This window comes from Anas acuta, chromosome 1 (assembly GCF_963932015.1).
Source record: "Anas acuta chromosome 1, bAnaAcu1.1, whole genome shotgun sequence".
In the NCBI taxonomy this organism is placed as follows: domain Eukaryota; kingdom Metazoa; phylum Chordata; class Aves; order Anseriformes; family Anatidae; genus Anas; species Anas acuta.
In genome coordinates this window covers 188,850,019-188,874,590 of record NC_088979.1, presented here as the reverse complement: position 1 = coordinate 188,874,590, position 24,572 = coordinate 188,850,019, and the positions used below count along the sequence as shown (strand labels likewise).

The following is a 24,572-nucleotide window of genomic DNA, read 5'->3' as shown; positions in this document are numbered from 1 at the left end:
ATCTGATGTATGCAGACTGATTTCCCTGCCTCCCTTCACAGCTCTGCTGAGGCTCGAAGGAAGCCACTTGGCCGGCTGCTGATGGTGAGGGAGGTTTGGGATGCCTGCCCCCAGCAGGTTTTTGCTTTCAGCTGCTGCCCTGGTGCCCAGGGAGGACAAATTTGCCTGCTCTTAGCACAAGTGTGTGCAGAACTTTGATGGTCCTGGAGGAGATGGGGAGTTACTGTAAAGTGTTCACCTCACCTGATTTATTTACTGTTTTACAAACTACAGTGGGATAGGTTTTGGCTGTAAGTGCCATGAAACCTGAAAAGGAGGGTTGAAACTTCTTTTTATTTATTTACTTTTGCCTGATTGCTGAATGGGGAAAAGCCAGAGAAGAGCTCTGAGAGCCAGCAGTGAGTCAGCAATGCCAGTAGGGTGTGTTGGGAAGATTGGGTTTCAGCTCCTTGCCCTTCCCAGCCTGTCTCCAAAGAGCAGCCTTCTGTAATCTTAGTCGTGATTGAATATTTAACTGCGTGAAAATGGTAGCCTGCACCTATCATATCCCCGTGATGAGGACACTGCTTCAGACCTAGCATAGTGGTGCAGGCCAAGGCTTGGGTGAAGATCTGGGGCCCAGCAGCCATGTGAATGGAGCAGTTCCTGACCTTTCTTGTAATGAAAACATGATGGGCAGAAGGACAGGGCGTTATTCTGCAGCTCAAAGCACGGCTTTGCCTTCTCCTGGTGGAGTTTCACAGCAGACAGCAGCTACAGCCCCCTTCCCTCCTCTCTGCCTGACTTCTGAGTGACTCACCCAAGCCCCACAGCATCCCAAAATGCTTCAGTGACCAGAAATACCAAATTACTTCCCTGCTTCATCTGAGCCATGAGGCATTCACCTTCTAAAAGGCAAACGAACATGAATGACGGTGATGTCTTAAGTGTGCCCAGCTTCCTTGCCAGTACATAGAAATAAAGTGCGTGCTCTCACATTACAAGGCTGTGAAGTCCAGCCCCAAAATTCAGCGTGGATTTCACCTGTGTCAGCTTCTGTTTGCTCCAAGAGCAGGTGGTGTTGAAGCTGTCAGAGTGACAGGGGAGGAAAGCTGGAGCGACCTGGGCTGTCCTCCCTTTAGTGTCAGGAGGCCTGATGAAGACCTAAAATAACCCCCCACCTGCCTGTATCTCTGCACGGGTTTGTCAGCATCAAGGCGTTTTTAAGACATCTGCAAAGGGGAGAAATGGAGCTCCCACCTTCAAGGTGACTGTGCTGAGTGAAACCAGCACCTGCCCTGCAGCTGGATAAAATCTGTCCTGCCTGGAAACATTTCATGCTCTACTTCATTTCCCCCCCTCAGGTGGCTTTGTCTTTCTCACGGTGGGATTTAGAAATGAGTGCTGTGTTTTCCTTTTTGCAAGAAGGCTTCCTGCAGGGAAGCAAGGCACTCCTGTGTGGTATGCGAGTGATGAAGAGCAGAGCCGTGGGCATCGTCTTCTCCAGAGGCTCTCCGCTGCCAGGAGACTACACCTGGGGTGTAGTTTACTTCGTCCCAGTGAAGGTCAGCAGGCTTACACCACCAAAATTCCTCCTTACCCCATGGGCCATACAGGCAAAGTGGAGTAAGGCCAAGTGAAGTGTCTCCAGAGGAGCTGGGTTTCTGCAGCTGCCAGCGTGTGTCAGGGCTGCAGCCTCCTCTGTTACGGGGCCAGGATGAGTACCTGTGCTTTGAGGGGCTTTGAGACAGATAAAAATCTCGTTGCTTGAAGCTGCTTCTGGGGGCAAACAGATTGTTAGGGAAGAAATGGTTGAAGCCACCTGCAGTGGGGAGCAGAAGTAAATGAGAAGGTTAAGGAACACATTGCGGGAAAGATTTTGAACCTGACACCCAGCACTTGGCTGGAAAAGCTGGAAAGATGTGGGGGACAAGGTAGGATGTAAGCAGATGTTGTCAGATGTGGTTTTATGCTGACAAAGCAGGCTGCAACCAGGGGTGCCATGTGCATGTCTACCAAGCAGTGGAGACTTGCTTCCTGCTAGCTGGATCCTGCTGCTGTTGCAGGATCATATAGGAACTTAACATACAGGAACAGAGGTCATGGAAAACACTCTGCAGAGCCAGTTTTGCTTAGAAAACCGCTGTCTTCTGTGCAGAGCAGAGCAGCTATCGTGCATAAATCCTGACCGTGCACATCACCCACAAATGGCCGCACATGGTGGTGCCACAGCAGCCTCTCACCGTGAGCCCCGTGCTCGTGCTGCACCTCACCAACAGGGCACCACCGAGACTGCTGAAGAAGGAACAGATTGCAAAGTGTCTGTAAGCAGGCCAGGTCCGTGGAGCCAGGGACAGGCACTTGTCTTCTGGGTCCCTGGTGTCCAGCAGTGTCCCGCAGAGCCCCCCTGAGCCCTTCTCCTTGCTCTTCTGCCAGCCTGTCCTTGCACTGGTGGGTGAGCGCTCTGGCACAGAAACTGTTTTCTTTGCTGTAGAGACCTGCTCTCGTTTGAATTATTTTAGCACAGTAGAAATAAAAATAAAATAATTGGGATGGGTGACATTCTTCTCGGTTTTATTTCATCACTGACACAAGTTGGCTGCATTTCAACGATCTGATTTATACCGAATAGCTCCCTGCTGTACCCACAGCTTATCTTTATCTGCAAGAATGAAAATAACCGTCAGCAGCAGGCTTAGGGCAGCTCGTGTAGCAGCTGCTGGAAGTAGCTCTCTGTGTGTGTTGTCCTTCAGGGTCAGGGCTTTGGATCGGATTCCAGGTGAGGGTATTTGCTGTGCCCAAGGCTTTTTTCTCTGTGGCTGTCCTAGTGACTCAGCTCGTCAGCATGGCCTGGGCACTGTCTCAGTTCAGGGTCCAAAGCCCAGATGAGATCGCAGCCATTTCTGCGAGGACCAGGTACTGCCATCTTTGGTTTTGTGACTCATTACCTCGTGGGGGATGCTTAGCTGGCTGACTTGAAGGAGAGATCAGAGTCTAGGCAGATGAAAAATGATTTTTTCCATCTTGCTAAAAATAAGTTGGATTCTTAGTGAAATCCCACTTAATTATAACCCAAGGAGCTAAGCAGGATCTTACACCAGGGCTTCCTGAGTACAGCTGCTGGGCCTCTAACAAAGAACACAGGGTATAACCCAGTATGGCGTGGATAATACTGCACATCCATATCTTAAATCTCAGTTGGGAGTGCTCGGCCACAGAGCTAGGAAGGTGCTAGTAAAGAATAAAAGTGGTCCTGCACAGTGAAACACAACCTGACACGTCCTGTGCCATGAAATCCCACAAGTGATCAGGGATGTCAGCTCAGCCACATGTCTTCTGATAAATCTTTCATAATTCCCTGGCAAACCTCATACCTTGCTGACTCTAGGGGGCTGGGAGGACTGTCTGATATTGCAGCTACCTCTCCTGGGTCAGTCCTCATCTGACAAGTGCAGGAACGAAGCATAACCGGGATGTGGAGCGGACGCTGTTCTCGGTGTTAAGGTAGCACCAAGGGATTCCCCTTTAAACTGCCTGCAGGGACGGGCAAAAGACCTTCTGTAAAGGTTAATAATAACAACAACAACAGATGCTGCTATTACTAGCGCTTGGATCTTCAGACCTAGCTAAGGACAGGTCTGCTGTCTTGAATCCGGAATGAGAAGTGGGGTTTGGATTTCCACCTGTGTGCAGGCACTTTGCTGTGCTAGAGATGTGTGCGAGATTGAAGTGACACCTCATTTCCAAGGAGTCCTCCTCCTCTCCCAGACTGACCCCTTGTATAAAAATATTAGAAGGGACATGGAAGTCCTCCTGATGCTGAGCCTGGAGGTGAAGGCAACCACAGGGGAATGGACTTCTGCTCCAGGTCACTTGTACCTTTTTCATTAAGCATATAAGGGAAACAGTATTTAGGTATTGATCTGCTATTTCTTACTTTGGAAATGCTTCTTCTTTCATATATTTTCCCTATTTTTTTTTTTCCAAACAGTGTCACAACATCAGCAGGAAGGGTAGCTTGGGATACCCTGGCCTGGAGTCAGGAAGTGGATGGCTATAGTCAGCAGTTCATGTGCTCCTCCTAATCACTGGTGGTTTTGTTTCAAGTCCCCTTTCTCTCTCCTGTAAACAGAGGAAGGAAAGAAATCAGGGTTTTTGTTTTCTGAGCTATAGGACTAGGAAAGCAGGGGCTCAGTCCTCTTGCTTTTCCTAAAACAACTTGCTAGAGACACCACAGGAATATGTATCAGTCCAGCGTTGTTCAGCCTTGCACAGGCACAGAAGCTTTGGCATACTTGTGCCTGGAAGCAAAGCTGTAGGTACTTTTGTTGACCAGATTTTTTCAGGTCATCTCCAGATGACCCCAGTGTTGCCCCGCCTTGGCAGGCGTGTGGCTGGGTGTCAAAGTTGGCCACAGCCAGAATGGGTCCTGGGATCCTGAGGAAAATGTGACAAATGTGATCCAAAAGGTAAGTTGCACAATAAAATAAAATAAAATTAAATTAAAAAAATTGAGTATTGCTTTCTGAACAGTCCAAACTAACTATTCATTTGTGTGACGGGGGCAGGTATGGCATACATTTCTGTTCAGCCTCTACCTGGTGTAGGATCCCGGCCAGGTGTGGGGAAGCTGCAGGGGATCCTGAGGATGCTGCAAACCACTCTGTGGCTGATGGGGTGGGATAGGATCTCCTCCTGCTGCTCCCTTGCAACTAGTTAACTCTGCCATAAAGCAGAGAGCTCCCGTTGCTTGCAAACTTGCATGTATTTAGCCTTTTGTCATTAAAATTCTCCTTGCCATACACACTCCTAATCCCTTTAAAATACAGCCGAGCCCTCGGTTGCTGTGATACCCTGTGGCATGGGGGACCCTGTGTTCCTTCTTTGCGGGGTGCAGCTGCTTGTGGGGAACTGTCCCTGCTGCTGTTATCCATCATCCCACACGAAAATGTGGAGTAACCCAAGTGGTGATTCGCTTCTGCTGGCTCTGAATGAGAAATTGGTGCTGACGGTGTCCTGTGAGGCCTAGTGTCTGCACATAAGGGTTATTAAACACCAGGAATGGCAGGCGTGCGAGGAGCGGTGGATTCGGGGGTCTGTAAGGGTTTTTGTCCCCTTGCATTGAAAGCCTGAGCAGAGGCGCGATGAGGAGAGGGGCGAGCTGCCCACTGCTGAGCCATAAAGGCTTCTTTGTGTGAATCGGCCAGGCTAAGAAGAGCTCGGGCTGTCCCCTGCTAACAGGCTGCTGACAGGCCCCACGGCGACCGCTTTTGTTAGCCCTGGGGCTGCAAAAGGGGATGGGGGGGCCTGAATTTGAATTTCCTTCTTTTTATTTCCCACGGCTGAGTTTTCCACGGAAAGCTGCAGCTGGTTCACCCTAGATTTGGGCCCGAGGGTTGCAGCAGGCCTCAGGGTGAGCCCACGCAGATGTGGGTGGGATTTTGTGAAAAGGGAGGCGAGGGTGCTGCAGCTCCCAAATCTGCACCTGGATGTGACTTGTTGCTGCCTGAAGGACAGGAGGAAGAAGCTGTGGGACGGGCATTGGTCCCAACAAAGCAACCTCTTGCCAAAAGCACCCGTCTGCCTCTCGACCTGCTCAGCCCATCCCTGCTGCAGCCCCCCAGTTTCCCACTTTGCCAGCACTAAAAAAACTTCCTGCAAAGACCAGGTTATTGAGATGGAGCTGCTCAATAGCCTGTTTTCATCGCTGCCCGTGAGACCAGGCTTGCTTGGAACCCTTGGATGCTGCAGCACTCCACAGAGGCAAAAATCCTATAAAAGGCAGGTGGTAGATGGCAACAGCAGCCACTTATTTCCTTTATTTTAGTTAAACTGGATGTGATGCTCTTATGTTCCCTGTTCACCAACCTAAGGGGAACCCAGGAAACATGACTGAGGACATCACGGCACCGTCCCTCATCCTCAAAATCAACTCAAAGATGGAAACCTGTCCCCTGGTGTGTGTGTGATGGACAGACGGCTTGGATACACCAATCTCACGTGGGTACAAGAATATGAGCATGAGGGAGTCATGGTGATCAACCCAGCTTTGGACATGCCTTCTGTGCCCTTCTCTTGCTGGCAGTGGCTTTGCTCTGCCTCCTGTGTGTGCTGGCATCTTGTGGGCTCCTCATTGGGGTCCCACCAGTGCCTGCAACCCTTACAGCATTCACGCGCAGTCTCCTGTTCCTTCTGGAGCCTCACACCCATCCATTGCCACTCTTTCTCCATGCTTACCAATCTTCTCTTTTCTATTACAGCTCTCTAGAAGACAGCTAAATCTGGAAGAAAAATTTTCTGAATGAATTTTGTAAGAGCTTCTGTAGAAGATTTTAAGGGAGGATTAGTCTTACGGACATTAAAAAGCAGGAAATTGTGTATATATTTATATATATATTTTAAAACAACTGTATCAAGAAAACGAGAAATGTTTGAGAACAGTTTTCCTTTATATGAGAAAGCAGAAGCTCCTCTCTCTTTCTCACACCATCTGTGTTTATTAACTCTATTTTAGAAACAAAACATCTCTTACATCTTTCTTGCAAGCCAGCCTGACTCAATCCACATAACCATCGAGGCAAGCGAAGGAACAATGTAGAAAAGAAAGAGAAAAGGCTTTCTTTTATGCTCTCTTCTTAGGCCTCTTCTTCAGAGGCCTAAGAGAACTGCCTGAAACTCTCGACAGTTCAGGAGTCAAGGCAGGCATTACCTGCGTTTATGTAGATGTCCTCTGGTCCATCCAACCCAACGTCTTGTTTCCAGCAGTGACCATGAGTGAATAGGCAAGAAAGATTGAAGGAATAGTGCAGAATAATGTAATAACTACCCGTTTAATCATTTTAAACATAATTTATATGTGTTTAGTACCTCTCAGTGAATTTCTCTCCCACTAATTTGTCCTTGAACCAAATTTGACCTCCGACATCCTTTGGCAAAGGGCTCAAGAGGTAAAGTGCCCGTTTCATCAAGTTTTCTCCTTTTTACTTGTTTTAAACCTGGTTCCCTCAGTTTCTTTGATGTTCCTGAGTATCTGGTTCTGCCAACAGCCTTGAGGCACCCATGTTCAGCTAACGGTCTTGGAATAACCAGGTCATAATGACTAAATAATAACCGAGCAACTAAGACAAAATGTTGGCTCCCTTCTCCCAGCATCCTGAGGGAGCACAGCCACAGGTTTTGCTCTACCTGTTGTAACCTGGTCTGGGTTTTCCAAGGCCCAGGTGTCAGCTCTGTTATGAAAGCACATTGTGGGTGCTGCTCTGCAAAGGGGGAATCAGCAGTGGTATAATTTCTTTCTTTGGAAGGAAATACTCCAGGTTCAGATCAGTTAATTACAAGGTGTGTTTTCTCCAAGTGCTGCTGTTCCCAAATTATCTTAAAATTATGACCCTGTCTTTAGAGGTGCTATACAGCACCTCTGAAGTCTGAGTTTGTGTCTCCAGCACATGGCATTGGCAAAGCACACACATTTCCCACTGCAGTGAGTGCATTACCATGCTGATGTCCAGCCGATAGATAAGCTTTTCACTTGAGAGTACTTAGGGATAATTATTTAAAAGGAAGCTCTTTCTCTTCCTGGGGTTTTCAGATGCTGCATCTTATTCCATATCTGCTGCCTGTAAGCTTCTCATGGTCCAAAGAAAGATGTTTCTGGCAGCAGGGATCACTGAGTCAGATAAAGAGAAATTCTGAAGGTGCATGAAACACTTCTCTAACCTCGCAGTGCTTCTGTCTGTGCAAGGGGAGGGTGTTGTCCCTTGGGGTTTATAGGACAGATGCCAGGCAGTGCACACCACAGGCAAGGACCGGCTGCGTGCAGCAAGGAGAGGTGAGTTTGATGCAGCCTGTACTGGGGACAGGGTGGCGGGTGGCAGCATCCTGGATGTGCTCCACACCGTGACACCAGCAGCTGTCCCCTCCCTGGGACACAGCTCACAGCAGGCACAGAGGATCATATATATGCACAGCTGACTGTGTTGCCTCTCTGTTTGGTGCCAGAGGTGGCTGTGGGAGGTCAAGCTGCTATTTTGCCATCCTCCTCCTCACCCCGAGGTGAAGATGGATGAACCAGCAGCAGAGCGAGCTGGCTCAGCTCTGCCCTGGCAGGTTGGGTTACCCAAGCCCAAGACACTGAAGGAAATATGATGGAGAGTGAGAAACGCTGGGCTGGGAGGCCCCGTGATGTGGCAGAAGCAAAGAGGCCTGAGAGCTGCGTCTCACCTGACTTCCATCAGGTCTGCATTTATGTTTTATTCATACACTTAACAGAAAACAGAATTAGCTGTAACATATGCTCTAAAACAATGGTGATATAACATAGGTCGTACAGCATGTAACACGTATTCTCGGAAAAGATCTGTGCACGCAAGCCCACAAGATACCATGCACAGCTAGCAAGCAGGAGAGATTGCCCCCCGGCACTAGTCAGAGGGCACTCCCCCGGATCCTGGTAGCAAGTGAGTTTTATTGTTCATTTCACAGTCTTTCTTTCCCTGTAAACAATTTGCTCTGGATGTAAACTGTCAGAGGGCACGCTGACGGGGCGAAGGCTCAGGGCTGTGCACAAGCCATGCCAAGCTTGGCGTGGTGTGGCGGGGCGCGGGGACACGGGGCTGCCTGGCACTTGTCAGGGGCACTTGTCCTCTGCCTGCTGCTACTCGTGTTCTCCACGTGCTTGACTCAAAACCTACCTGGCCTGAGTGGGGGGAAAGCCCCAGACCGAGCACGCAGCCACTCAGCTCTTCTGCGGGCTTAGACCTGCTGTGGTGGGTGGGCTTTAGGGAAGCAGGTTGGAAAACCACGAGTAGATCTATCGGAAAAATTTATCTCCTAAATTGTACATGAAAACAAGTAGCTTAGTGCAATGACCTCCATTAACACGGGGTTGGTCTCAATGCAGTGTTATTCTTCCCGTTTCCTTTTCTAACTTTCAATCTGCAGCTGATTTGTTTAATTTATTTATTGGTAAGACATGGGAATGTCCCAGAAATGCTTCTGGAGCTGCAGTTGGAATAAGGTGGGGTCAGGGGGGCTTGGTGTATTATCTTCGTTGTTCAACTGTTGTATCGGTTCCAGAGCTGGAAAGATGTATTTTGAAAAAGCACCGATCCTGAAGTATGAACCCCCTTCCCTGCAGAACCCCTCCTTGCCAGGGATCTGTGGAATAGGCCACACCTCAGCTTAATAAATTGAAAATCGACACTATGATCTTTGAATTTTTAGAACATTTGCTATTGTCTCTACTTTTAAGGCTCAATCCAAGCCCATCCCAGTCAAAATAATTCACATCGAAGTGATCTGTGAGCCTGCACAGACTGCAAGAGCTGCAGATTTCCTTTTTTCACGTGTCTTTTAACACTAAGGCCATTGATTTCACAAGTGCTTTTGAGGCAGTCCGAGCTGATGCCTTTCCTGGACCAGCCCCTCCCCTGTCCGGCACAAGTGTCCATGGGACAAATCAGACCAGACACCAGAACAAGGTTAAAATGAAGCTTGCAAGAGGGAAAAAAAAAAAAAAGTAAAAAATAAAGTTAATTTATTCATTTTAACCTGGATCGGTTCCTCAATCCTCTTCTCCATGTTGTCAGGGGCAAGTAAAAAAAGTGGTATGAAAAGCAAATTATGGGTGAAAGGACAGCCTAACCTCTAAATGGATGGAGATGATCAGCCTCGCTCACCTGGCTTCAACACAAACGCCCTCCTTAAGCCTTCAAGTATCTCTGCAGCCTTAAATCGCCACTTCTCCCCTCCCTGGAACAGCCTCCAGAAACGAAGAGTGGCAACTGTGGCACAGCACAGGGAGGAGAATGGGAGCAGCACTGCGACTAGGAGCGGGACAGGGCTGTGGTGTGCACACATCGCTGGAACTGAACAGCTCCTGCACTGAGGCGCAGCCCTGGGAGGGGTGGTTTGCGACTTGCAGCTCCTAGGGACCGGAGGAGAAAGCTTCAGTGCCGCCGAGCAGTGCTTTGCTTCACGTGTTCCCCTTCTGCATCCTCTGCTTTCTGGTTTCTGGTGGGACAATGACAGTGGCTCAGCAGTGCACGTGTGACAGTGCAGGAACATTTTCATCTTTGGTATCTGATTTTGACTTTTTAACTGAGAAAATAAATAAATAAATAAATAAAAAGGAAGTGAAGTGCTAGGCTGTCCCTTTCAAAGCACGATGGCCCAATGGTTCAGACTGATGGCAGATTGCTGCTACTAGATCCAGATGGTGCTGCTGGGAGCTGCTTCTTGTGGGTGCCACCACCTTGAGACCTGGCTTTTGCTCTTTCTGAAGGATATCACTAGTGACTCCTGCTGCAATTACTGTATGAAATGTGGCTGAAAGCAGAATTCTGCATCTCCAAAAGCAACGTGAATTTGTCAAGGGTCGCCATCACTCTCAAAGGGTAAGATGGAGACCAAAGTAGGAAAAAAGGAGAGGTGTATGACAAGGGTGTTATCTGGGGGTAGGAATTTATCACATGATTAAAAATGGTGCCTTGGATTTTGGAGAGACCCTTCACTTAGTTCTGGAAGCTGTGTCTTTGCTGCCCTTTTTATTTACAGAACAAGTTGCAAAAAGCAGTTGTTATTTTAAAGACGTGAATATTTTTGATCTGAAGTGCTATAGCCCACCGGAGATTTTGATATATTTTTTTAAAATGTTGGCTAATTTTGTATTTTGAGTAGGAAGCTTCAGCTTCACACCACTTCTACACATGCTCTTGCTCTGCTATCCAGCAGTCCCTGCATGCTAAACTTGTAACCGAGACGTTCCTCCACTAATCTCTATGGCTTTTATTGGGGTTTTCTTATTGCTCACCTTACTGTGGACTTTGAGGAGGGGAATATCTGAATTAGCTCAAAAGGATTTAACCCATAAAACACCACTGGGATGCAGTGATATTTAAGTGTCCCTACATATCCACCCAGCCCCAGCTTTTGCTTTGCTTGCTAGCGGATGAGTGCAGCAGGGAAGGCAGGGGCAGGGCGAGCTGCCCGCAGTGAGCGTCCCCCCTCGGACACCACCCCACTGTGCCCACCCTCACAGCCAACAGGAGTGCACAGGCAGAAAAAGTCTCCAAAAAAGCAGCAGCATTGGTGTCTTGCACACTGACGTAGGTCATAGAGGAGGCAAAGCAGCAGCGGGAGGAGGTGGTCCCACACTCCCCTTGCCCATCCGTATGCTTTGGCACAAGCTGGGAGACAGCCGGTGGCTCCAGCATCCCGGTGGGCAAGGACACGCGTGCCTGCGCCACCAGCCTGCTCATCCCTCCTCCGTCAGGGGCGAGGAGGAGGAGCAGCGCGTGGTGTGACCTTGAAAGAGGCCTCACACACCACTGCCGAGCAGAGATCTCTGCTGGATCCGCATGGATTTCGGTCTGAGGACTGTGGCTGTGGCTGTCGGTGCCACCTCTGCCCGCACAGGAGGGCTGTGGACAATGGGCTGGGGCTGGGCTACCAGAGGGGATGCAAGCGCCGACTCCCCGGTGCCCATTTCAGATGACAGTAAGAAAGCAGCCAGGAAGAATTCAGAGACAGGATCTCTGGAGTGGGCAGCCTCCCCTGCCAGCGCCACACATGCATGGTTTCCAAGCACGGAGGAGAATCTGGATATAGTGCAGCCAGTCCTTCAGATGGGATGTGAAAGCAGAGGCCTCCTCCACCAGCGTCGCCTGAGGTGCAGCGCGCAGAACCCATAGCACGTCCCGAAGCCCTGATGAAAATGAGCCAACACCCAGCTCGCCGTCTCCTCTTCCACTCGACAGCTCCCAGCGCCCATCCCAAGCCTGTACATTGCCGCGGAGAAGAGCTGTGACATTCACCCGGGTCGTAGCTGCCTCCCTGCGCCTGCGCCGAGGGTTCGGTGCTCAACGGTCCCGTCGGAGGGGCAGCGTCCGGCTACTTGGAGCTCGTGTACTTGGTGACAGCCTTGGTGCCCTCAGAGACGGCGTGCTTGGCCAGCTCCCCCGGCAGCAGCAGGCGCACGGCCGTCTGGATCTCCCGCGAGGTGATGGTGGAGCGCTTGTTGTAGTGCGCCAGGCGCGACGCCTCGCCGGCGATGCGCTCGAAGATGTCGTTGACAAAGGAGTTCATGATGCCCATGGCCTTGGAGGAGATGCCGGTGTCAGGGTGGACCTGCTTCAGCACCTTGTAGACGTAGATGGAGTAGCTCTCCTTCCTGCTCTTGTGCCGCTTCTTGTCGCCCTTCTTCTGGGTCTTCGTCACGGCTTTCTTGGAGCCCTTTTTGGGGGCAGAAGTGGACTTGGCTGGCTCTGGCATCCTGAGGGCTCTCTCCTCTGGCCCTCAGAGCTGCTTGGAAAGAAGAATAACAACAACAAAAAAGATTTGTTTTCATTCTTTTGCAGGATAATTCTACTGAACGATGGGAGAGGCTGAGTCAGTGGCACCTCTGGATCTGAGACGAATGCCCTGTGACCCTGTGCAAGCATTTTTGTGCTGTCGCCGAGGACCATGCTGCTTTGTGCACGTTTTTGTGCTGTGTTCTGTCTAAATCCCCATGACGCTGGCCTTGTCAACAGCACTGAACCCAAACCCAGTTGGCATCTAACCAATAAATATGGGCTGGGGGTGGACATATTTCTGAGAGGAACATTCAAGCTCCGGGGAAAACATTAACTGCAGCACGGATTAAGTTAAGCCTTTCTGGAATGGGCTGGAGACACTTGGATATCACTGCAGCCACCTTCAGATGAAAATGTTCAGAAGTGTTTTATACAGTAACTACAAACCCCAATAGCTCCTTCTTTTTTTCTGCATGTGCCCAAAGGTTTACCCTGAGAGTGCCTGTACTTCTACTGGTTTATACCATGCATTACAGTGCAACATAAAAAGAAGATTTAAGCCAGCGGGCTGCAGTGCTGGAATCTCTCAGCATTAATGTTAGCTAGCAAAAATACCACGGAGTAGAAAAGCTCAGAGGAGGTGGCAGGAATCACCCTACAGAGAAGCAGGAATGGGGACAGGAGGAAAAAATCGAAGTGCTTTAGGGCCACATGTCGACTGAGACAACTACGTGGACTGAAATTATTTGGTGTTTGGTGCTTTCTGCTTTGGGGGGAACAGGCCTCGGTTGCTCAGCTGGTGCCAGAGATGCCAGATCCCCTCTCTGACTTTTAATTCATTGTGCCCCAACTTGCAGGGCCCTGACCTTTAGCTGACTGCTGTCGTGGAGAAGTGCAGCAAGACAAAGGCAGTCTGTAAAAAGGTCATAGAAGGGGCTGCCTCCTCCTTGCTACACATTTACATGCTACGTGGGCCAAGGGAACAGCGGTGTTGCAGCCTGGTCTGCTGATACAAATGGCTTTGTGTTGGAGTGCTCCCTTGGAAGACAAGTCCCCTCCAGGCTTTGCTGGAGGATCAGCTTCCAGCATCACTCCGGGGCTTGGGCTTTCACAGCTCTGCTGCCTCCTGCCGAGGCTGTGCCCCCCTTGGGGCTGACCTATGAGTTGCAGTTGGATGGCTGAGAGAAGAAAAAGGAGCTTTGGGGCAGACGGCACCTGAGGAAATCACAGAATGGTTTGGGTCGGAAGGGACCCTAAAGACCTCCCAGTTCCGATCCCCTGCCATGGGCAGGGACACCTCCCGGGCTGCTCACATGGGTAGAAGTAAACAGGAGAGAGAAAGCTGGGATGCTCTGCAGGCCGAGGGGGATCGATGTGCCCACAGCTCAGTGGGTACCAGCTTCGTCTTTCCAAACCCTGTCAGACCAATTTCTAACCTTTTCCTTAAACCCTCCAAAGACATCACTTTCACCAACCTATTTGCTTGGCTCCGCCACCCTTCTTGATTCTTTCAGGGTGTTTTTTCCCAGTGGAGGGATTTGGAAGGGTAAGCTCTGGATTGCCCCAAAAGTACAGGAGGTGCCTCAAAGCCACCTGCCACCTGCCCACTCTGTCGCTGCGTTTCCTCCTGTGGTGACACCAGAATTTGTCTTCCTTTCTTCCTCTACTTGGGAAGTAACACTGGGAAAATAAATCCCCTGCTCTTCTTGTTTGCAGACCTGAAGCATTGGAAAGGCATTTTTCCAAGACAAGAAATAATCGCGCGCTTGCTTCTTTTTCTCCGGAGCTAATTCCCTGGCTGACAAACACTGCAACTGAAAAATGGGAACGGCTGCTTCTTGGGCTTTTTAAAAAGGCCGTGCTTCCAAAATACCCATCAACCGTTAAGCGGACGGCAAGGCAACTTCTAAAGAAGGAATGCAGCACATAAAAGGCACGGGGGTGACTTCATTTGTCTCCAGAAAAGGTTACGCTTAGAGGACAGCTCTGCCCGTTCAGCTCGCTGGAGCCCTTGGTGGCGCAGGCAGGGTCTCGCTCCTCTCCCATGTAAGGCTGCAAGGCTGCTGAAGTTCAGCAATTAGCACAAAAGCTTCAATGTCGTTGCTTCTCTGCACCTGTTTCTTTGCAGCACATGGTTTAACAGCAAAATAACACCTCCTTTGGGGACCGGCTGCCTGCCTTCCAGGCTGTGGGAGAAAAAAGCAGCAGTTGCGTTTCTTCTGGCAGCAGCTGACCCTGCCAGAGCTGGACCAGATGATCTCCAGAAGTGCCTCCAGCCTCAGCCACTCGTTCTGTGGCTGCTGGAAACTGAAGTACCTTTAATCTAGACCAGGTTTCATGAGCTGTGTTCCCCAGGTGGACATCTCCCATGGGATACTGCAGCTCGAGATGCCTACAAGCACCCCTAATGAGGGCTCTCCAGGTCCAGGCCCCCCTGGGACACTGGGTATGGCCATGCAAGAGCAGGCACTTGGAAGGACCAAGGTGACGTTTTCTCAGGCTCTTGAGGAAAGCCTTTGGGCACATTTTTCCTTTCCAGCCACTTTTAATGCTGTGAGGCAATCAGTTATCAGTGAACACAACAAAATCAGCCACAGCATTTCTCCCAGCCTGTCCTAACTGTAAGCAGCAGCCCGCCTGCTGCCAGAAACCGGAGCAGCAAGGGATGACAGATACATCTTCCCTCGAGTTGACACCCCTTTCCTCAGCATCATTAAAAGCAAAATGAGCTGAAAACATATTCAAAGATACAAATCACTGCAGCTTCTCGGATCTGAAATGGAAGAGTCCTGCTGAGAAATCCCACGTGAGGCCTGCTGCTGCCTCCATTTTCCCTAGGCCTGATATCTGATAGCTAGGCAGGCAGAGAAGCTCCTTCAGCATTTTTTAATTTATTTTTTGCTATTTTGGGGCTTGCTGCTGAGTCTGGCAAACCTGTGCAGGGATGACAAGGACCATTGTCTGGCCTTTGGGACCTCTCTTCATGCAGAGGTGGAAATGGCACTGGGATTTTTCTTTCTTTTTCCCTCTTAAAAGCTGTCCTCGCTGTGATGAGCTCTGCGACACCCTCCGTAAATCCCCATGCCCACTGCGCTGCTCCCTTGTTGTATCTTACTAATCAGCCGTAGAGGTTACAATTCTCTAATTGGCACTTTGTTCTGAGGATTATCATCCCTTTCTTTAGTTTCTCTTGTGATAAAAAATAAAGAAAACCTGGCTTTGATCCTCCAGGCCTAGAAACCTACAGTGAAATTCACTGCTGCTGTTTGTTTTAGTCTCGAACACAAGGAAGGGCAACAAATCACGGAATGTTTCTGCAGGAAATAGGAGGCTTTGTAACAGCTTCATCTGCTCAGAAATGCCAGTAAAAGCACAGACAGAAGATCTGTTAAATACAGTTTACAAATTACCAGATGTCAGCAGACGACTGGTGCTGGAACAGCGCATTTCTGCAAACCCTCCCCTTTTACCTCGCACCCACCTCAGCTGTTAAACGAGCATTCCCTGATCCAACAGGTGCCCTTAAGCAGCAAGGAGAGAAAAATATCAGGGAAACTGAGAACTGAGGCAGCTATTTCATGGTTTTTTGGTCGCCAGCCTTGCCTCGGCAGCAGAGCAGATCAGGAGTGCGATGAGTCACAGCGAGCCACCGGTGCTGCTTCCTCGTGTGCCACTCATCTGTGGGAAGGGAAAGGGTTTTTCTGCTGGCGTGTTGTCTGGCATGTGATGATGAGGTAGCGTTTGCTTTCCTCTGAAGGAAGGAGGAAAGTCGTTTTCTAGGATAAGGTAAAGTAAGCTGAATCGGCTGATTTCTTCTAGAGGTGGAGGGACAGAGGTCAGTGTCAGGACGCCAGGTAATCCCCTATCAGTATCAGTGCCCAATCCTGCATACTCTGCTCTATTTTATTCGATTGCTCCTCTAAAGTTATCATTTAAAAGGCTAAATTTTAACTTAGGAGACACACATGTAATTATTCTTGTGAAGACATTCATGCTTACCATGAAAATATATTAGCACAGCAGATGCCCCTGCCCCTCCCCATACAACGCAAGGCTCCAGCTCAGCGCCACACACAGGCACCCTGTGCTCCAAGTGACCTACAGCTTTAGCATAAATGCAGGCAGAACTGAGCACAGAGATGCACGAGCATCCTAACTGACTGCTCCTCATCACTGCTTGTGGCAACATGTTATTTGGGATTTTGGTCCCGGATACTCCTTCTAGTAATCTTTTCTTTGCTGTTCTTTGCAGGCATTTCTGGTTAAAACTCCAGCAAACACATTTCTGAACACCAGCAAGAGCTGGAATTTCTTGTGCTACCTCTGCCAAAGATGCAAATACTTCTTAGGGCTGTGGGAGCATTCACCAGAGATGCTTATGCACAAAGGAAGGAGCAGGACCACAGATCAGAGCTATCTGCAAGGAACATACGCTGCATTTTTAAAGAAAAGAAAATCTTATTCATGAGCCCAACAGAGAGAGTACTGCAAGGGGAATGACTGTCAGAAGGCTAAACATTGCTGTTTTTTCTCTGATTAGGTGCCTGGGGTCAGTGGGGGTTTAACCTGGGCCTGAACCCACAAGTACGATGTTTAGAGATGCTCAGCACCAACAGCCAGCACAGATTTCCTCTGGAATCCAGGAGGCTCAGTGCTTAGAAAAATCAGACTCCATGTTTTGTCAGGGTTTTGTTAGAGCAAATAAATACCTGAGTGCTTAAAAAAGCTACTTGACTTTTATCAGCTCTTCATAGGATGACTTGTAAGCTACCTCCTTTGGAATCTCTCTGATCTGCACACTTGACTAAAGGGACCTAATAAAAGAGAGTATATCCAGCACTGAAATCTGCTACAATTATCCTCCCATCAGCTTTCCCACAAAGTTTTAAGAGATGTACATTATCACAGCCGTCCTCTGTACCCTCAGTACTAAAACCATCCAACAGAGAACACAACCAGGCTCTCTCTCACCCTGGGGGCTTATCAGCAAGTCAAAACCTTAACACAACATAAACTTCAACACGAGCTTCCTCTCCGAGTTCCACAGTTACCAGGATTTGCTTCGTTTGCCACAAATCCCTTCCTTAAACAGCAGCTTTCTTTATATCCCACTGTGACTTATCTGGACCTGCCCCTGTGTCATCAGAGCAACACAGCAAAACTGCTCCGAGTACACAAGGGTCTGCAAACCCCATACCTGCAGATGATCTCGACCTGAACTAGAGCAATCCTGCTCTGCAGGAGAAGGAAGCAAGGCATTGCATCAGCTCAGCTACCCGACAGCATCACCGGCTGTACAAATCTTGTGAGTTTCCACGTGCAGATGACTGGAAATGGTGTAAAACAAAACTCAGAGGTGGCTGGGTTCTGTAAGGCTATCCACCTGTTACCCACCAGGAAGGTTACTTACTCCATGATGCCCTATGCTACTGAAAATGAGAGCTGTAGATTCCAAAAAAAAGGCTCTATGCCTAATAAAAAATGAAAATTGCTTCATTTTCGGCCATGATTAGGTCATGTTTTTCTGGAAAAACTGAAGACCATATACTCACCAAGTCTCCTGTATCTAAATAACTCCTACAGTGGAGCCATGGTCTCTGAAGGAGCTATAGCAATAAGGCTGAAGAACTGCCTTTAAGTAAACTATTTTTATAACTTTGATGGGGTAATGGAGAATTACCAAAATTCGAGACTATTTTCATTGGTGCTGAAAATGGCATCCATTACAAATGTGCTAACTTAGCACATTTGGCCAAAAATACGACAAGTTACAGCCCATCACCTGCAGGCCATAAGGGGAATGTGGGTGGCAGAGAGAGAATAAGAAAGCCCAGGAGATGAGAGCTGAGACAGGAGCTATGTGGGAACCGACGCAGACGTATGTGGCACCTCTTCCTCCTACGAGCCCCATTCCTGGCTTTTAGGAGGTTTCTGTGGCCTTCTCGATCTGCTACAGCTTTGCATAGCAAAAAGAAAGGAGAGCAGAGATCAAATGCCAAAATGTTTCCTGTGGCCAGACCACACTGATTGGGAATCATACGTGTGGATATAAAACCAGGGGGAATTGGAGAGCTACGTTCTCAAATTAAACTGAAGATCAGAGCAAGGTGACGAGGGTTTTAAGAGCGAGATGATGGGCACATCACAACACCAAGCCCCTTTGGCATGGGTGAAAGAAACCTAGCAAATATGTTAACAGCCTTTGTGTCCTGTTTATATGCTCAGTGGAACTGGGCAGTGAGCACCACAAACTCTCCCCCACACTGATAGCAGTTTTACTGTGAAATGAAGACGTGTGCCTGCAGGGAAACAGAGACCAACGTCCTTCTCCAGACCTCACACCGTGCAGCAGCAGAACCAGGAATACCACCCAGGGCTGCCAGCACCTTGCTCTGCTGCAGCCAGCAGCTCACACTGCCACAGCCGGAGCCGTCCAAGGGCTAGAGGTCATCTGCCAGGCATGGCAGCAGGGGAGCACGAGCCTCTTCTAGGGCAGGGGACGAGAGAAGCACGGCCTGTGAAGTGCAGCAGAGCTGGCTGCTCTCAGTGACACAGCAGGGGGAAGGCTCAGGATGCAAGAATTATTTAAGGCGAAGGCAAACTCTGCCACAAGAACTGACAATAGGTCATAAATAGATTTGCATTGGAGGTGGGAAGTAGGAAGCTCACACCCTTTACCTGGAAGTGGAAGGGAGAGGGAGAGAAGAGGAGAGAGATGAGGAAACCTGCATCTTCCATAAAAACTGATATTTTTTTTTTGAAAACAGTTCTAGGATATGGCTCTGGCAATACCAAGTAGCTGCTCTGCATTAACCAGATGATCCCATTCTGTTCCATATTGCTGTGCCACTGAAGAGTGGTTATTAACAGGTAAAGAGGCCCTTCACATTACCTTGCTCTTTATTATTTTCTTTATTGTTCTTTCCTTCCTTCTCTCACACCCATTTTAAGTGCCAGGAGCTTCAAAGCCCCAGGAGGTTTGCAGCCACTCGGTCCCATTCAACATGTGGTGTTTGTACAGGGACTAGCACTCTGCTTTGCCTTTTGAACAGCTCTGGGGCTGGAAAACTTGCAGATCTCCAGAAACATTGGAAAAACTGTCTCAGGCCAGGTTAGCTCATGCCCGAATTGCAGCACACCATACAACCTGTGTGTGAGTAGTGTTTTAGTGGTGTTTTAATTCAGCTCTAATGCACTGGTCGGTATTAGCAAGTAGAGTCAGCGTGCTAGGCACTACAAGCTGGAAAAGGTGGACATCTCCCAAAGAAATCAAAGCCTAATTAGGGATACATCACTATTTGTGTCAAGTAAGAATGCAAAGAGCTCCCTGCTGAAGTGGCAACCACTAGTGAAGAAAACAGGGGCTGGTGGGCAAAGTGATCGCCCCAGATGCCAGCGGTCCTGGCTGGTAAGCAGTAATTAGCATAACTCGACGAAGACTTGCATTTCAGAACACAAAGGGGCTTTCAAAGGCAGCAGGTTTAAAATGTCACATTATCTGTACCATGCTGTTATTTTTAACCAGCCCTGGTTCCATCCTCCTACGCTCGTTTTCTTCCTGAGGCTTCCACACCTTTAGTTTCCCCACAGCTGTGGTTTCCCAAGCTGATTCTTCCTCCAGTGAACCGCTCGCCCTCTGCTCTTCCTCCTCGCTGCTGGTGCCTCCCTGAGCATCGCATTAATGCCTTGGTTACAAGAACTACACCTTTATGGGGGACTCCTGAGCCCTTGAGTTCTGCCCTAGTTGTTAATCAGGCAAAATCAATAAGGAAAATGATCGGAGCTGGGTTGAGGACCCACCATGCATGAGAGGATAGAAGAGGGGAATTAATTTTGGTGTAGGAGTAGGGAGGTGGAGAGGCCAGGAAAGGGGAGCCAGCTGCAGCGTTCCTACCTTCAGGACACAGCTCTGCATCTGCAGTGCATTTTAAGCCTTACACACACCAAGAATGGAAATAACCTGTGTTTATACTGGGGTGGTCAGAGGGCTCAGTGCCCATGGGATGCTCTCGTGTTGCCTGCCCCAGGATGCTCACTGCCTCCTGTCTTGCAGCACCCCACTTGATGCCCGACCATTTTCCAGGTTCCACAGAGGCCAAGGTGCCACTTCTCCCTCTCTGCTGATACTTTAGCAACATCCTCGCCCTTCCTTCATCCACGTTTGTCAACTGTTCACTTCTTTTGGTATTCCTGTTCCTTCATCAGGCATCCTGCCTGACCTTGTGACGCACGAACAAGGAGACTCTTTTTGTCTCCTTGCTTTTTCTGGCACTTGTTCACACTAAGATTTTTCTTAATGCATCGAAATCCAGAGTGGTCCCAACTGTTCCTTCTTCTCTGCCCTTCCTGTATCTCATTTCAGCAACTTCTTTTGCAAAAACGTCACTTGCTTTTCTGCTCAAGCTTCCTCTCACCTTCTAGGCTAATTCACATCCTCTTTGAAATGCTAAACAATCCTGCTGAAGGTGCATTTTCAGTTCTCCCTCCCCTTTCTTCCATTGCCTCCTGCACAGACTGTATTCATTGTACTGCCACCTTTGCAGCTTGTTCTCATTGCTATCTATATGCCTTCTTCCCTGCAGTACTGTCTGCTGGCAAAGATCAGTCTCCTACACATAATTGCTTTCCTCACAAGTGAGAGGGCTATATAGGTTATACAAATGGGTTATATGGAAAGATTTTGTGGCCCAAATCATGTCCATTTTTCCAACTCTGGCAGTTGATCTAATACAAATATCACCTTTGCTCTCCAAACAAAAATCCTTCATCATCATGGCTACAACACCACAGCTTCTTCCTCCTGCTGGGATTACCACTGACTGATATCCTTCCACTGACACATCTGAACTCTCCACATCTCATATCAGTCAAGTCCTCTGCAAGTGGAAACTCTCTCTTCCCTGATCCTGGCGTAAACCCAATAAATTGCCATTTTTAACAATTAGCCCACAAAAACTTACTGCGATGGACCACCAATGTATTCTCACCGAACTCAGAAAAAAAAACCCTACAACTATCCTACAAGAAGCTTTCGGGATGGTTTGAAAGATAAATGATCACCACCAACAGCTCGTATCTTCAGGAGGGTCGGTGCAATAATATGACAAGCGTGGTGATTAACTCTCACCACAAAGGGAAATGTTGAGTTGAGGTAGGTGGCATATAAAATCCCCCGCTCTCTTTATGAGTCAGGTAAGCTGCCAGAAGGCGGAGGTGGGATCCGTGGGATGGAGCTGTGTTCGTTCCAGCCAGCTAGTGTTATGCTTTTTGAAAGAGAAAAAAAAATAGTTTAATTAATAAATCAGATTTTCCCATATTAAGAGCCCTATTTCAAGAGCAACATCTAACGCTTGCCCTTGATCCCCAGGATGCTGTCTGCAGTGAAAGTCAAGGAGAAATATTGTTAAACAACTCCACCCCCCCACCACCTGAGGTTCAAACAGCATTTTTGGCTAATGCATCTCTTCTTCTGTCTCCCACCCAACGCCTATGATCCTGCAGTCACATTGCCCTCCTCTCTCCCTGGCTCCAGAAGAAAGGGAAGCTGGCGAGCCAAGATCCTAGTCTCACCGCCCCGCACAGAGCCCTTTTCAGGGGCAGAGCTCAGCCCTGGTGAGGAAAAAAAGCACTTCCCTCCCAAAATAGCTGCACAAAATTGGATTAATACATGCATAGAATGAGATGATTGGGAAAAAAAAAAAAAAAGGAAAGCATCTTTTGGTCTTATTTTGGGTCAGTCCAGGTTTCAAAGATAAATTTAAATTGACAGCAGCGTCCCTTATTTAATATTATAGATTTTTCATTACTGAAACCAGATTTAGAAACACGAAGAAAATTCCATTAGTTCCTTGGGCTCCTGCTTACAGCTCAGCCCGAACAAGCTGCCTTCCCAAGTTCACTTCTGAATTCGGGAACATTTCCCACGTCGTTAATTCTTCAGTCCAGCTGATAAGGCGTATTTGAGGAAGGGCAAAGAGCAGAGTGTTTCAGCCCTGGGAGAGAGATGCAATAGGCTGGGGCTATCGGCATGAGTCATTTCTTTGTTTCGGCTGGAGAACGGAAGATCTGGAGTGGAGCACACATACGTGTCTGTAGGCATCTCTGTATGTAAATGGGAGATCGGAGAAGGGACAATGAACAAAGGAACAGCGTGGGGGAAAAATGTAAAGAGGAAAACAAAGTAAGGGCTGGAGAGAGATTTCAGGGAGAAGAGAGCAAGATAAGGTATTGAAAACAGGCCGGAGGAGGAAAACAAAAGATGGGAGGGAAGGATACATGAAATGGGACAAAAAGGAGAGAAAAGGCATGGGTGGACAAAAAGCAGAGAGAAGGGGGAAGGTAGAATAACCAGTAGGATGTTTGGCAAGACAGAAATATTGTATGATAAATAAGACGTAGGGAAGAGAGACATGGAGGGTCGCAGTAAGAAAGGCAGGCCTGGCCCAGCTGAGATGAGAAATGAGCAGCTGGAGGAAAAATCACCACCCAAAAGACCGGTTCTGGAGCCACAGGGAAGAGGTGAGGCTGCCCCAGAGTCACGCCCTGGGAAGTGAAAGGCAAAACCAAGGTGAAAGGTAAAACCAAGGAGAGAAACGATGAGGCCCGGGAGAAGACAAATGGTACCATGCTGCTGGGTTGTGGCCTTTTGCCTAAAATAGGAACCACGAAGGTCACTGAAATTCCCACTTCAATCTCACATTTGGAACTTGCAATCCTTCTTCCTTCCCTATGTTGGATTAAATTAATGAATGTACACCCCGCAGTTACACCTCCCTATCAGGGAATAAAGCCCTAGACACCATTCAGCCCGAAGCAGACCTTGCTCTCTGGCTCCCTTTGCATCTAGAGGCTTCGGCAGAAATATTCCAGCAGACGAATCGAGATTTCCTGCAGCTCCACAATCACCATGTAGGAGCTGGGTATCATTAGCAGCTTGAGGAAAGAAATAGGAAGGCAAGAAGGGCACACGCTCAGGGAAAAGGCTTGTTTTGCTTTCATAATTAGCAAATCTTGCCAGTACAAAGGGAAAAATTGCTGCTGGTACCCAAACCGTCACTCCTTTGCACCACAAATAATAGGAACAAAAGAGGAGGGTGTGGGAAGCACATTCATATCATCAAATTCCTCCTGTGATTAGCATGGGTTCAGTGTATTCAAAACCTCACCGGGAAAAGAGCACGCTATGACAAAAACGCTGTGCAGGCTATAGAGCAAAACCCCGGGAAGATCAAACAGTGCTCCCGGGGCAGCAGCAGCCTGAGACACCAGGGCTTTATTAGTAGTAACAGCAGCAGCATATGGGGATGAATGAAACCGTGTTTGTAAATGCGGCAGGCGATCGCACCCCCTCTCTTGGCGGTCGCTTTTTCACGATCTGACTCAGCCTCCCCACGGATCCACTCCCCCATCCCTCGATTCATAAATTCCCCATCTCGGGGAAAGTTACGGAGGCACCGCACAAGCACAGGGTGCGAGATGATGCGAGACGGGCGAAGGGCGCCCAGTGCCAGCGCCCTGCACCCAGCAAAACCCGCAGTGCAAACGCACCGAGCTCTCACCCCTTAGGGTGCCTGCAGGGGGGCACCCTACAGGACACGGGGGCTCGCTCCCTTCTGCTGGAGGCATGCAGTGAGGCCGAGCCAAACCCCTTACACAACTGAATGATGCTGCGCGGTGACGGCTCCGCATTCCCTGCATCTCGGGATGCAGGCGATGGGATGGGCTGTGAGAGGAGGGATGGTGAATGAGAAGGGCTCCTCGCAGCTCCTCGCCTGTCGTGGATGTGGAAGGGGAGCGGGGTGAATGGGAAGACAGCGGTGATGCAGAAGTGGTGCATGCTGAGCAGGGCTGGACACCCTGCAGTGCTGTGGGCACCCAGCAGGGATGCACACCCAGCACTGATGCACACCCAGCACTGATGTGATGCACACCCAGCAGGGCTGTGCCCCTCATTGCCTCCTCCACACCTCCCAGCCGTTCCCAGCACGCCCCCCTGGACCCCACAGACCCCATGCGGGCTGCGTGCCCCGTGGCCAGCCCATCCCACCCCCAGCCCCGCCGCCCCCCGCAGCACCTTGCCTGCCGGCCGGCCGCTCTCCTCCGCCGAGCCAGCTCCGGGGACGAGCCTCCAGCACCGGCCGGCCTCGTAGCGGCGGTGCTGGTGGCGGTGGGGCCGGCTGTGCGGCGGGGCCGGTGCTGCGGGCCGGGGCCGGGGCCGGGCTCGCCGCCCCTTGCGGCCGCCCCTGGGCCGGGCTGAGCGCCCCGCCCGCCCCCGCCCCCGCCCCCGCCCCCGCCTCCTCT

At 49.5% G+C, this 24,572-nt stretch overlaps 1 protein-coding gene across 1 annotated transcript; it reads right to left on the bottom strand.

The window, feature by feature from the left end:
* Positions 1-8,193: 8,193 nt before the first annotated feature.
* On the bottom strand, positions 8,194-24,541 carry LOC137849763 (histone H2B 5-like). Its single transcript, XM_068669709.1, has 2 exons — positions 24,346-24,541; positions 8,194-12,279 (listed from the first exon to the last, which is right to left on the bottom strand). The coding sequence occupies exon 2, from the start codon at positions 12,247-12,249 to the stop codon at positions 11,869-11,871; it is 381 nt and encodes a 126-aa protein (XP_068525810.1). The 5' UTR covers positions 12,250-12,279; positions 24,346-24,541; the 3' UTR covers positions 8,194-11,868.
* Between the last annotated feature and the right edge of the window lie 31 nt (positions 24,542-24,572).

What these genes read in the sequence shown, in the direction of transcription:
- LOC137849763 (XM_068669709.1), bottom strand. Translation starts at nt 12,249, where the DNA reads ATGCCAGAGCCAGCCAAGTCCACTTCTGCCCCCAAAAAGGGCTCCAAG.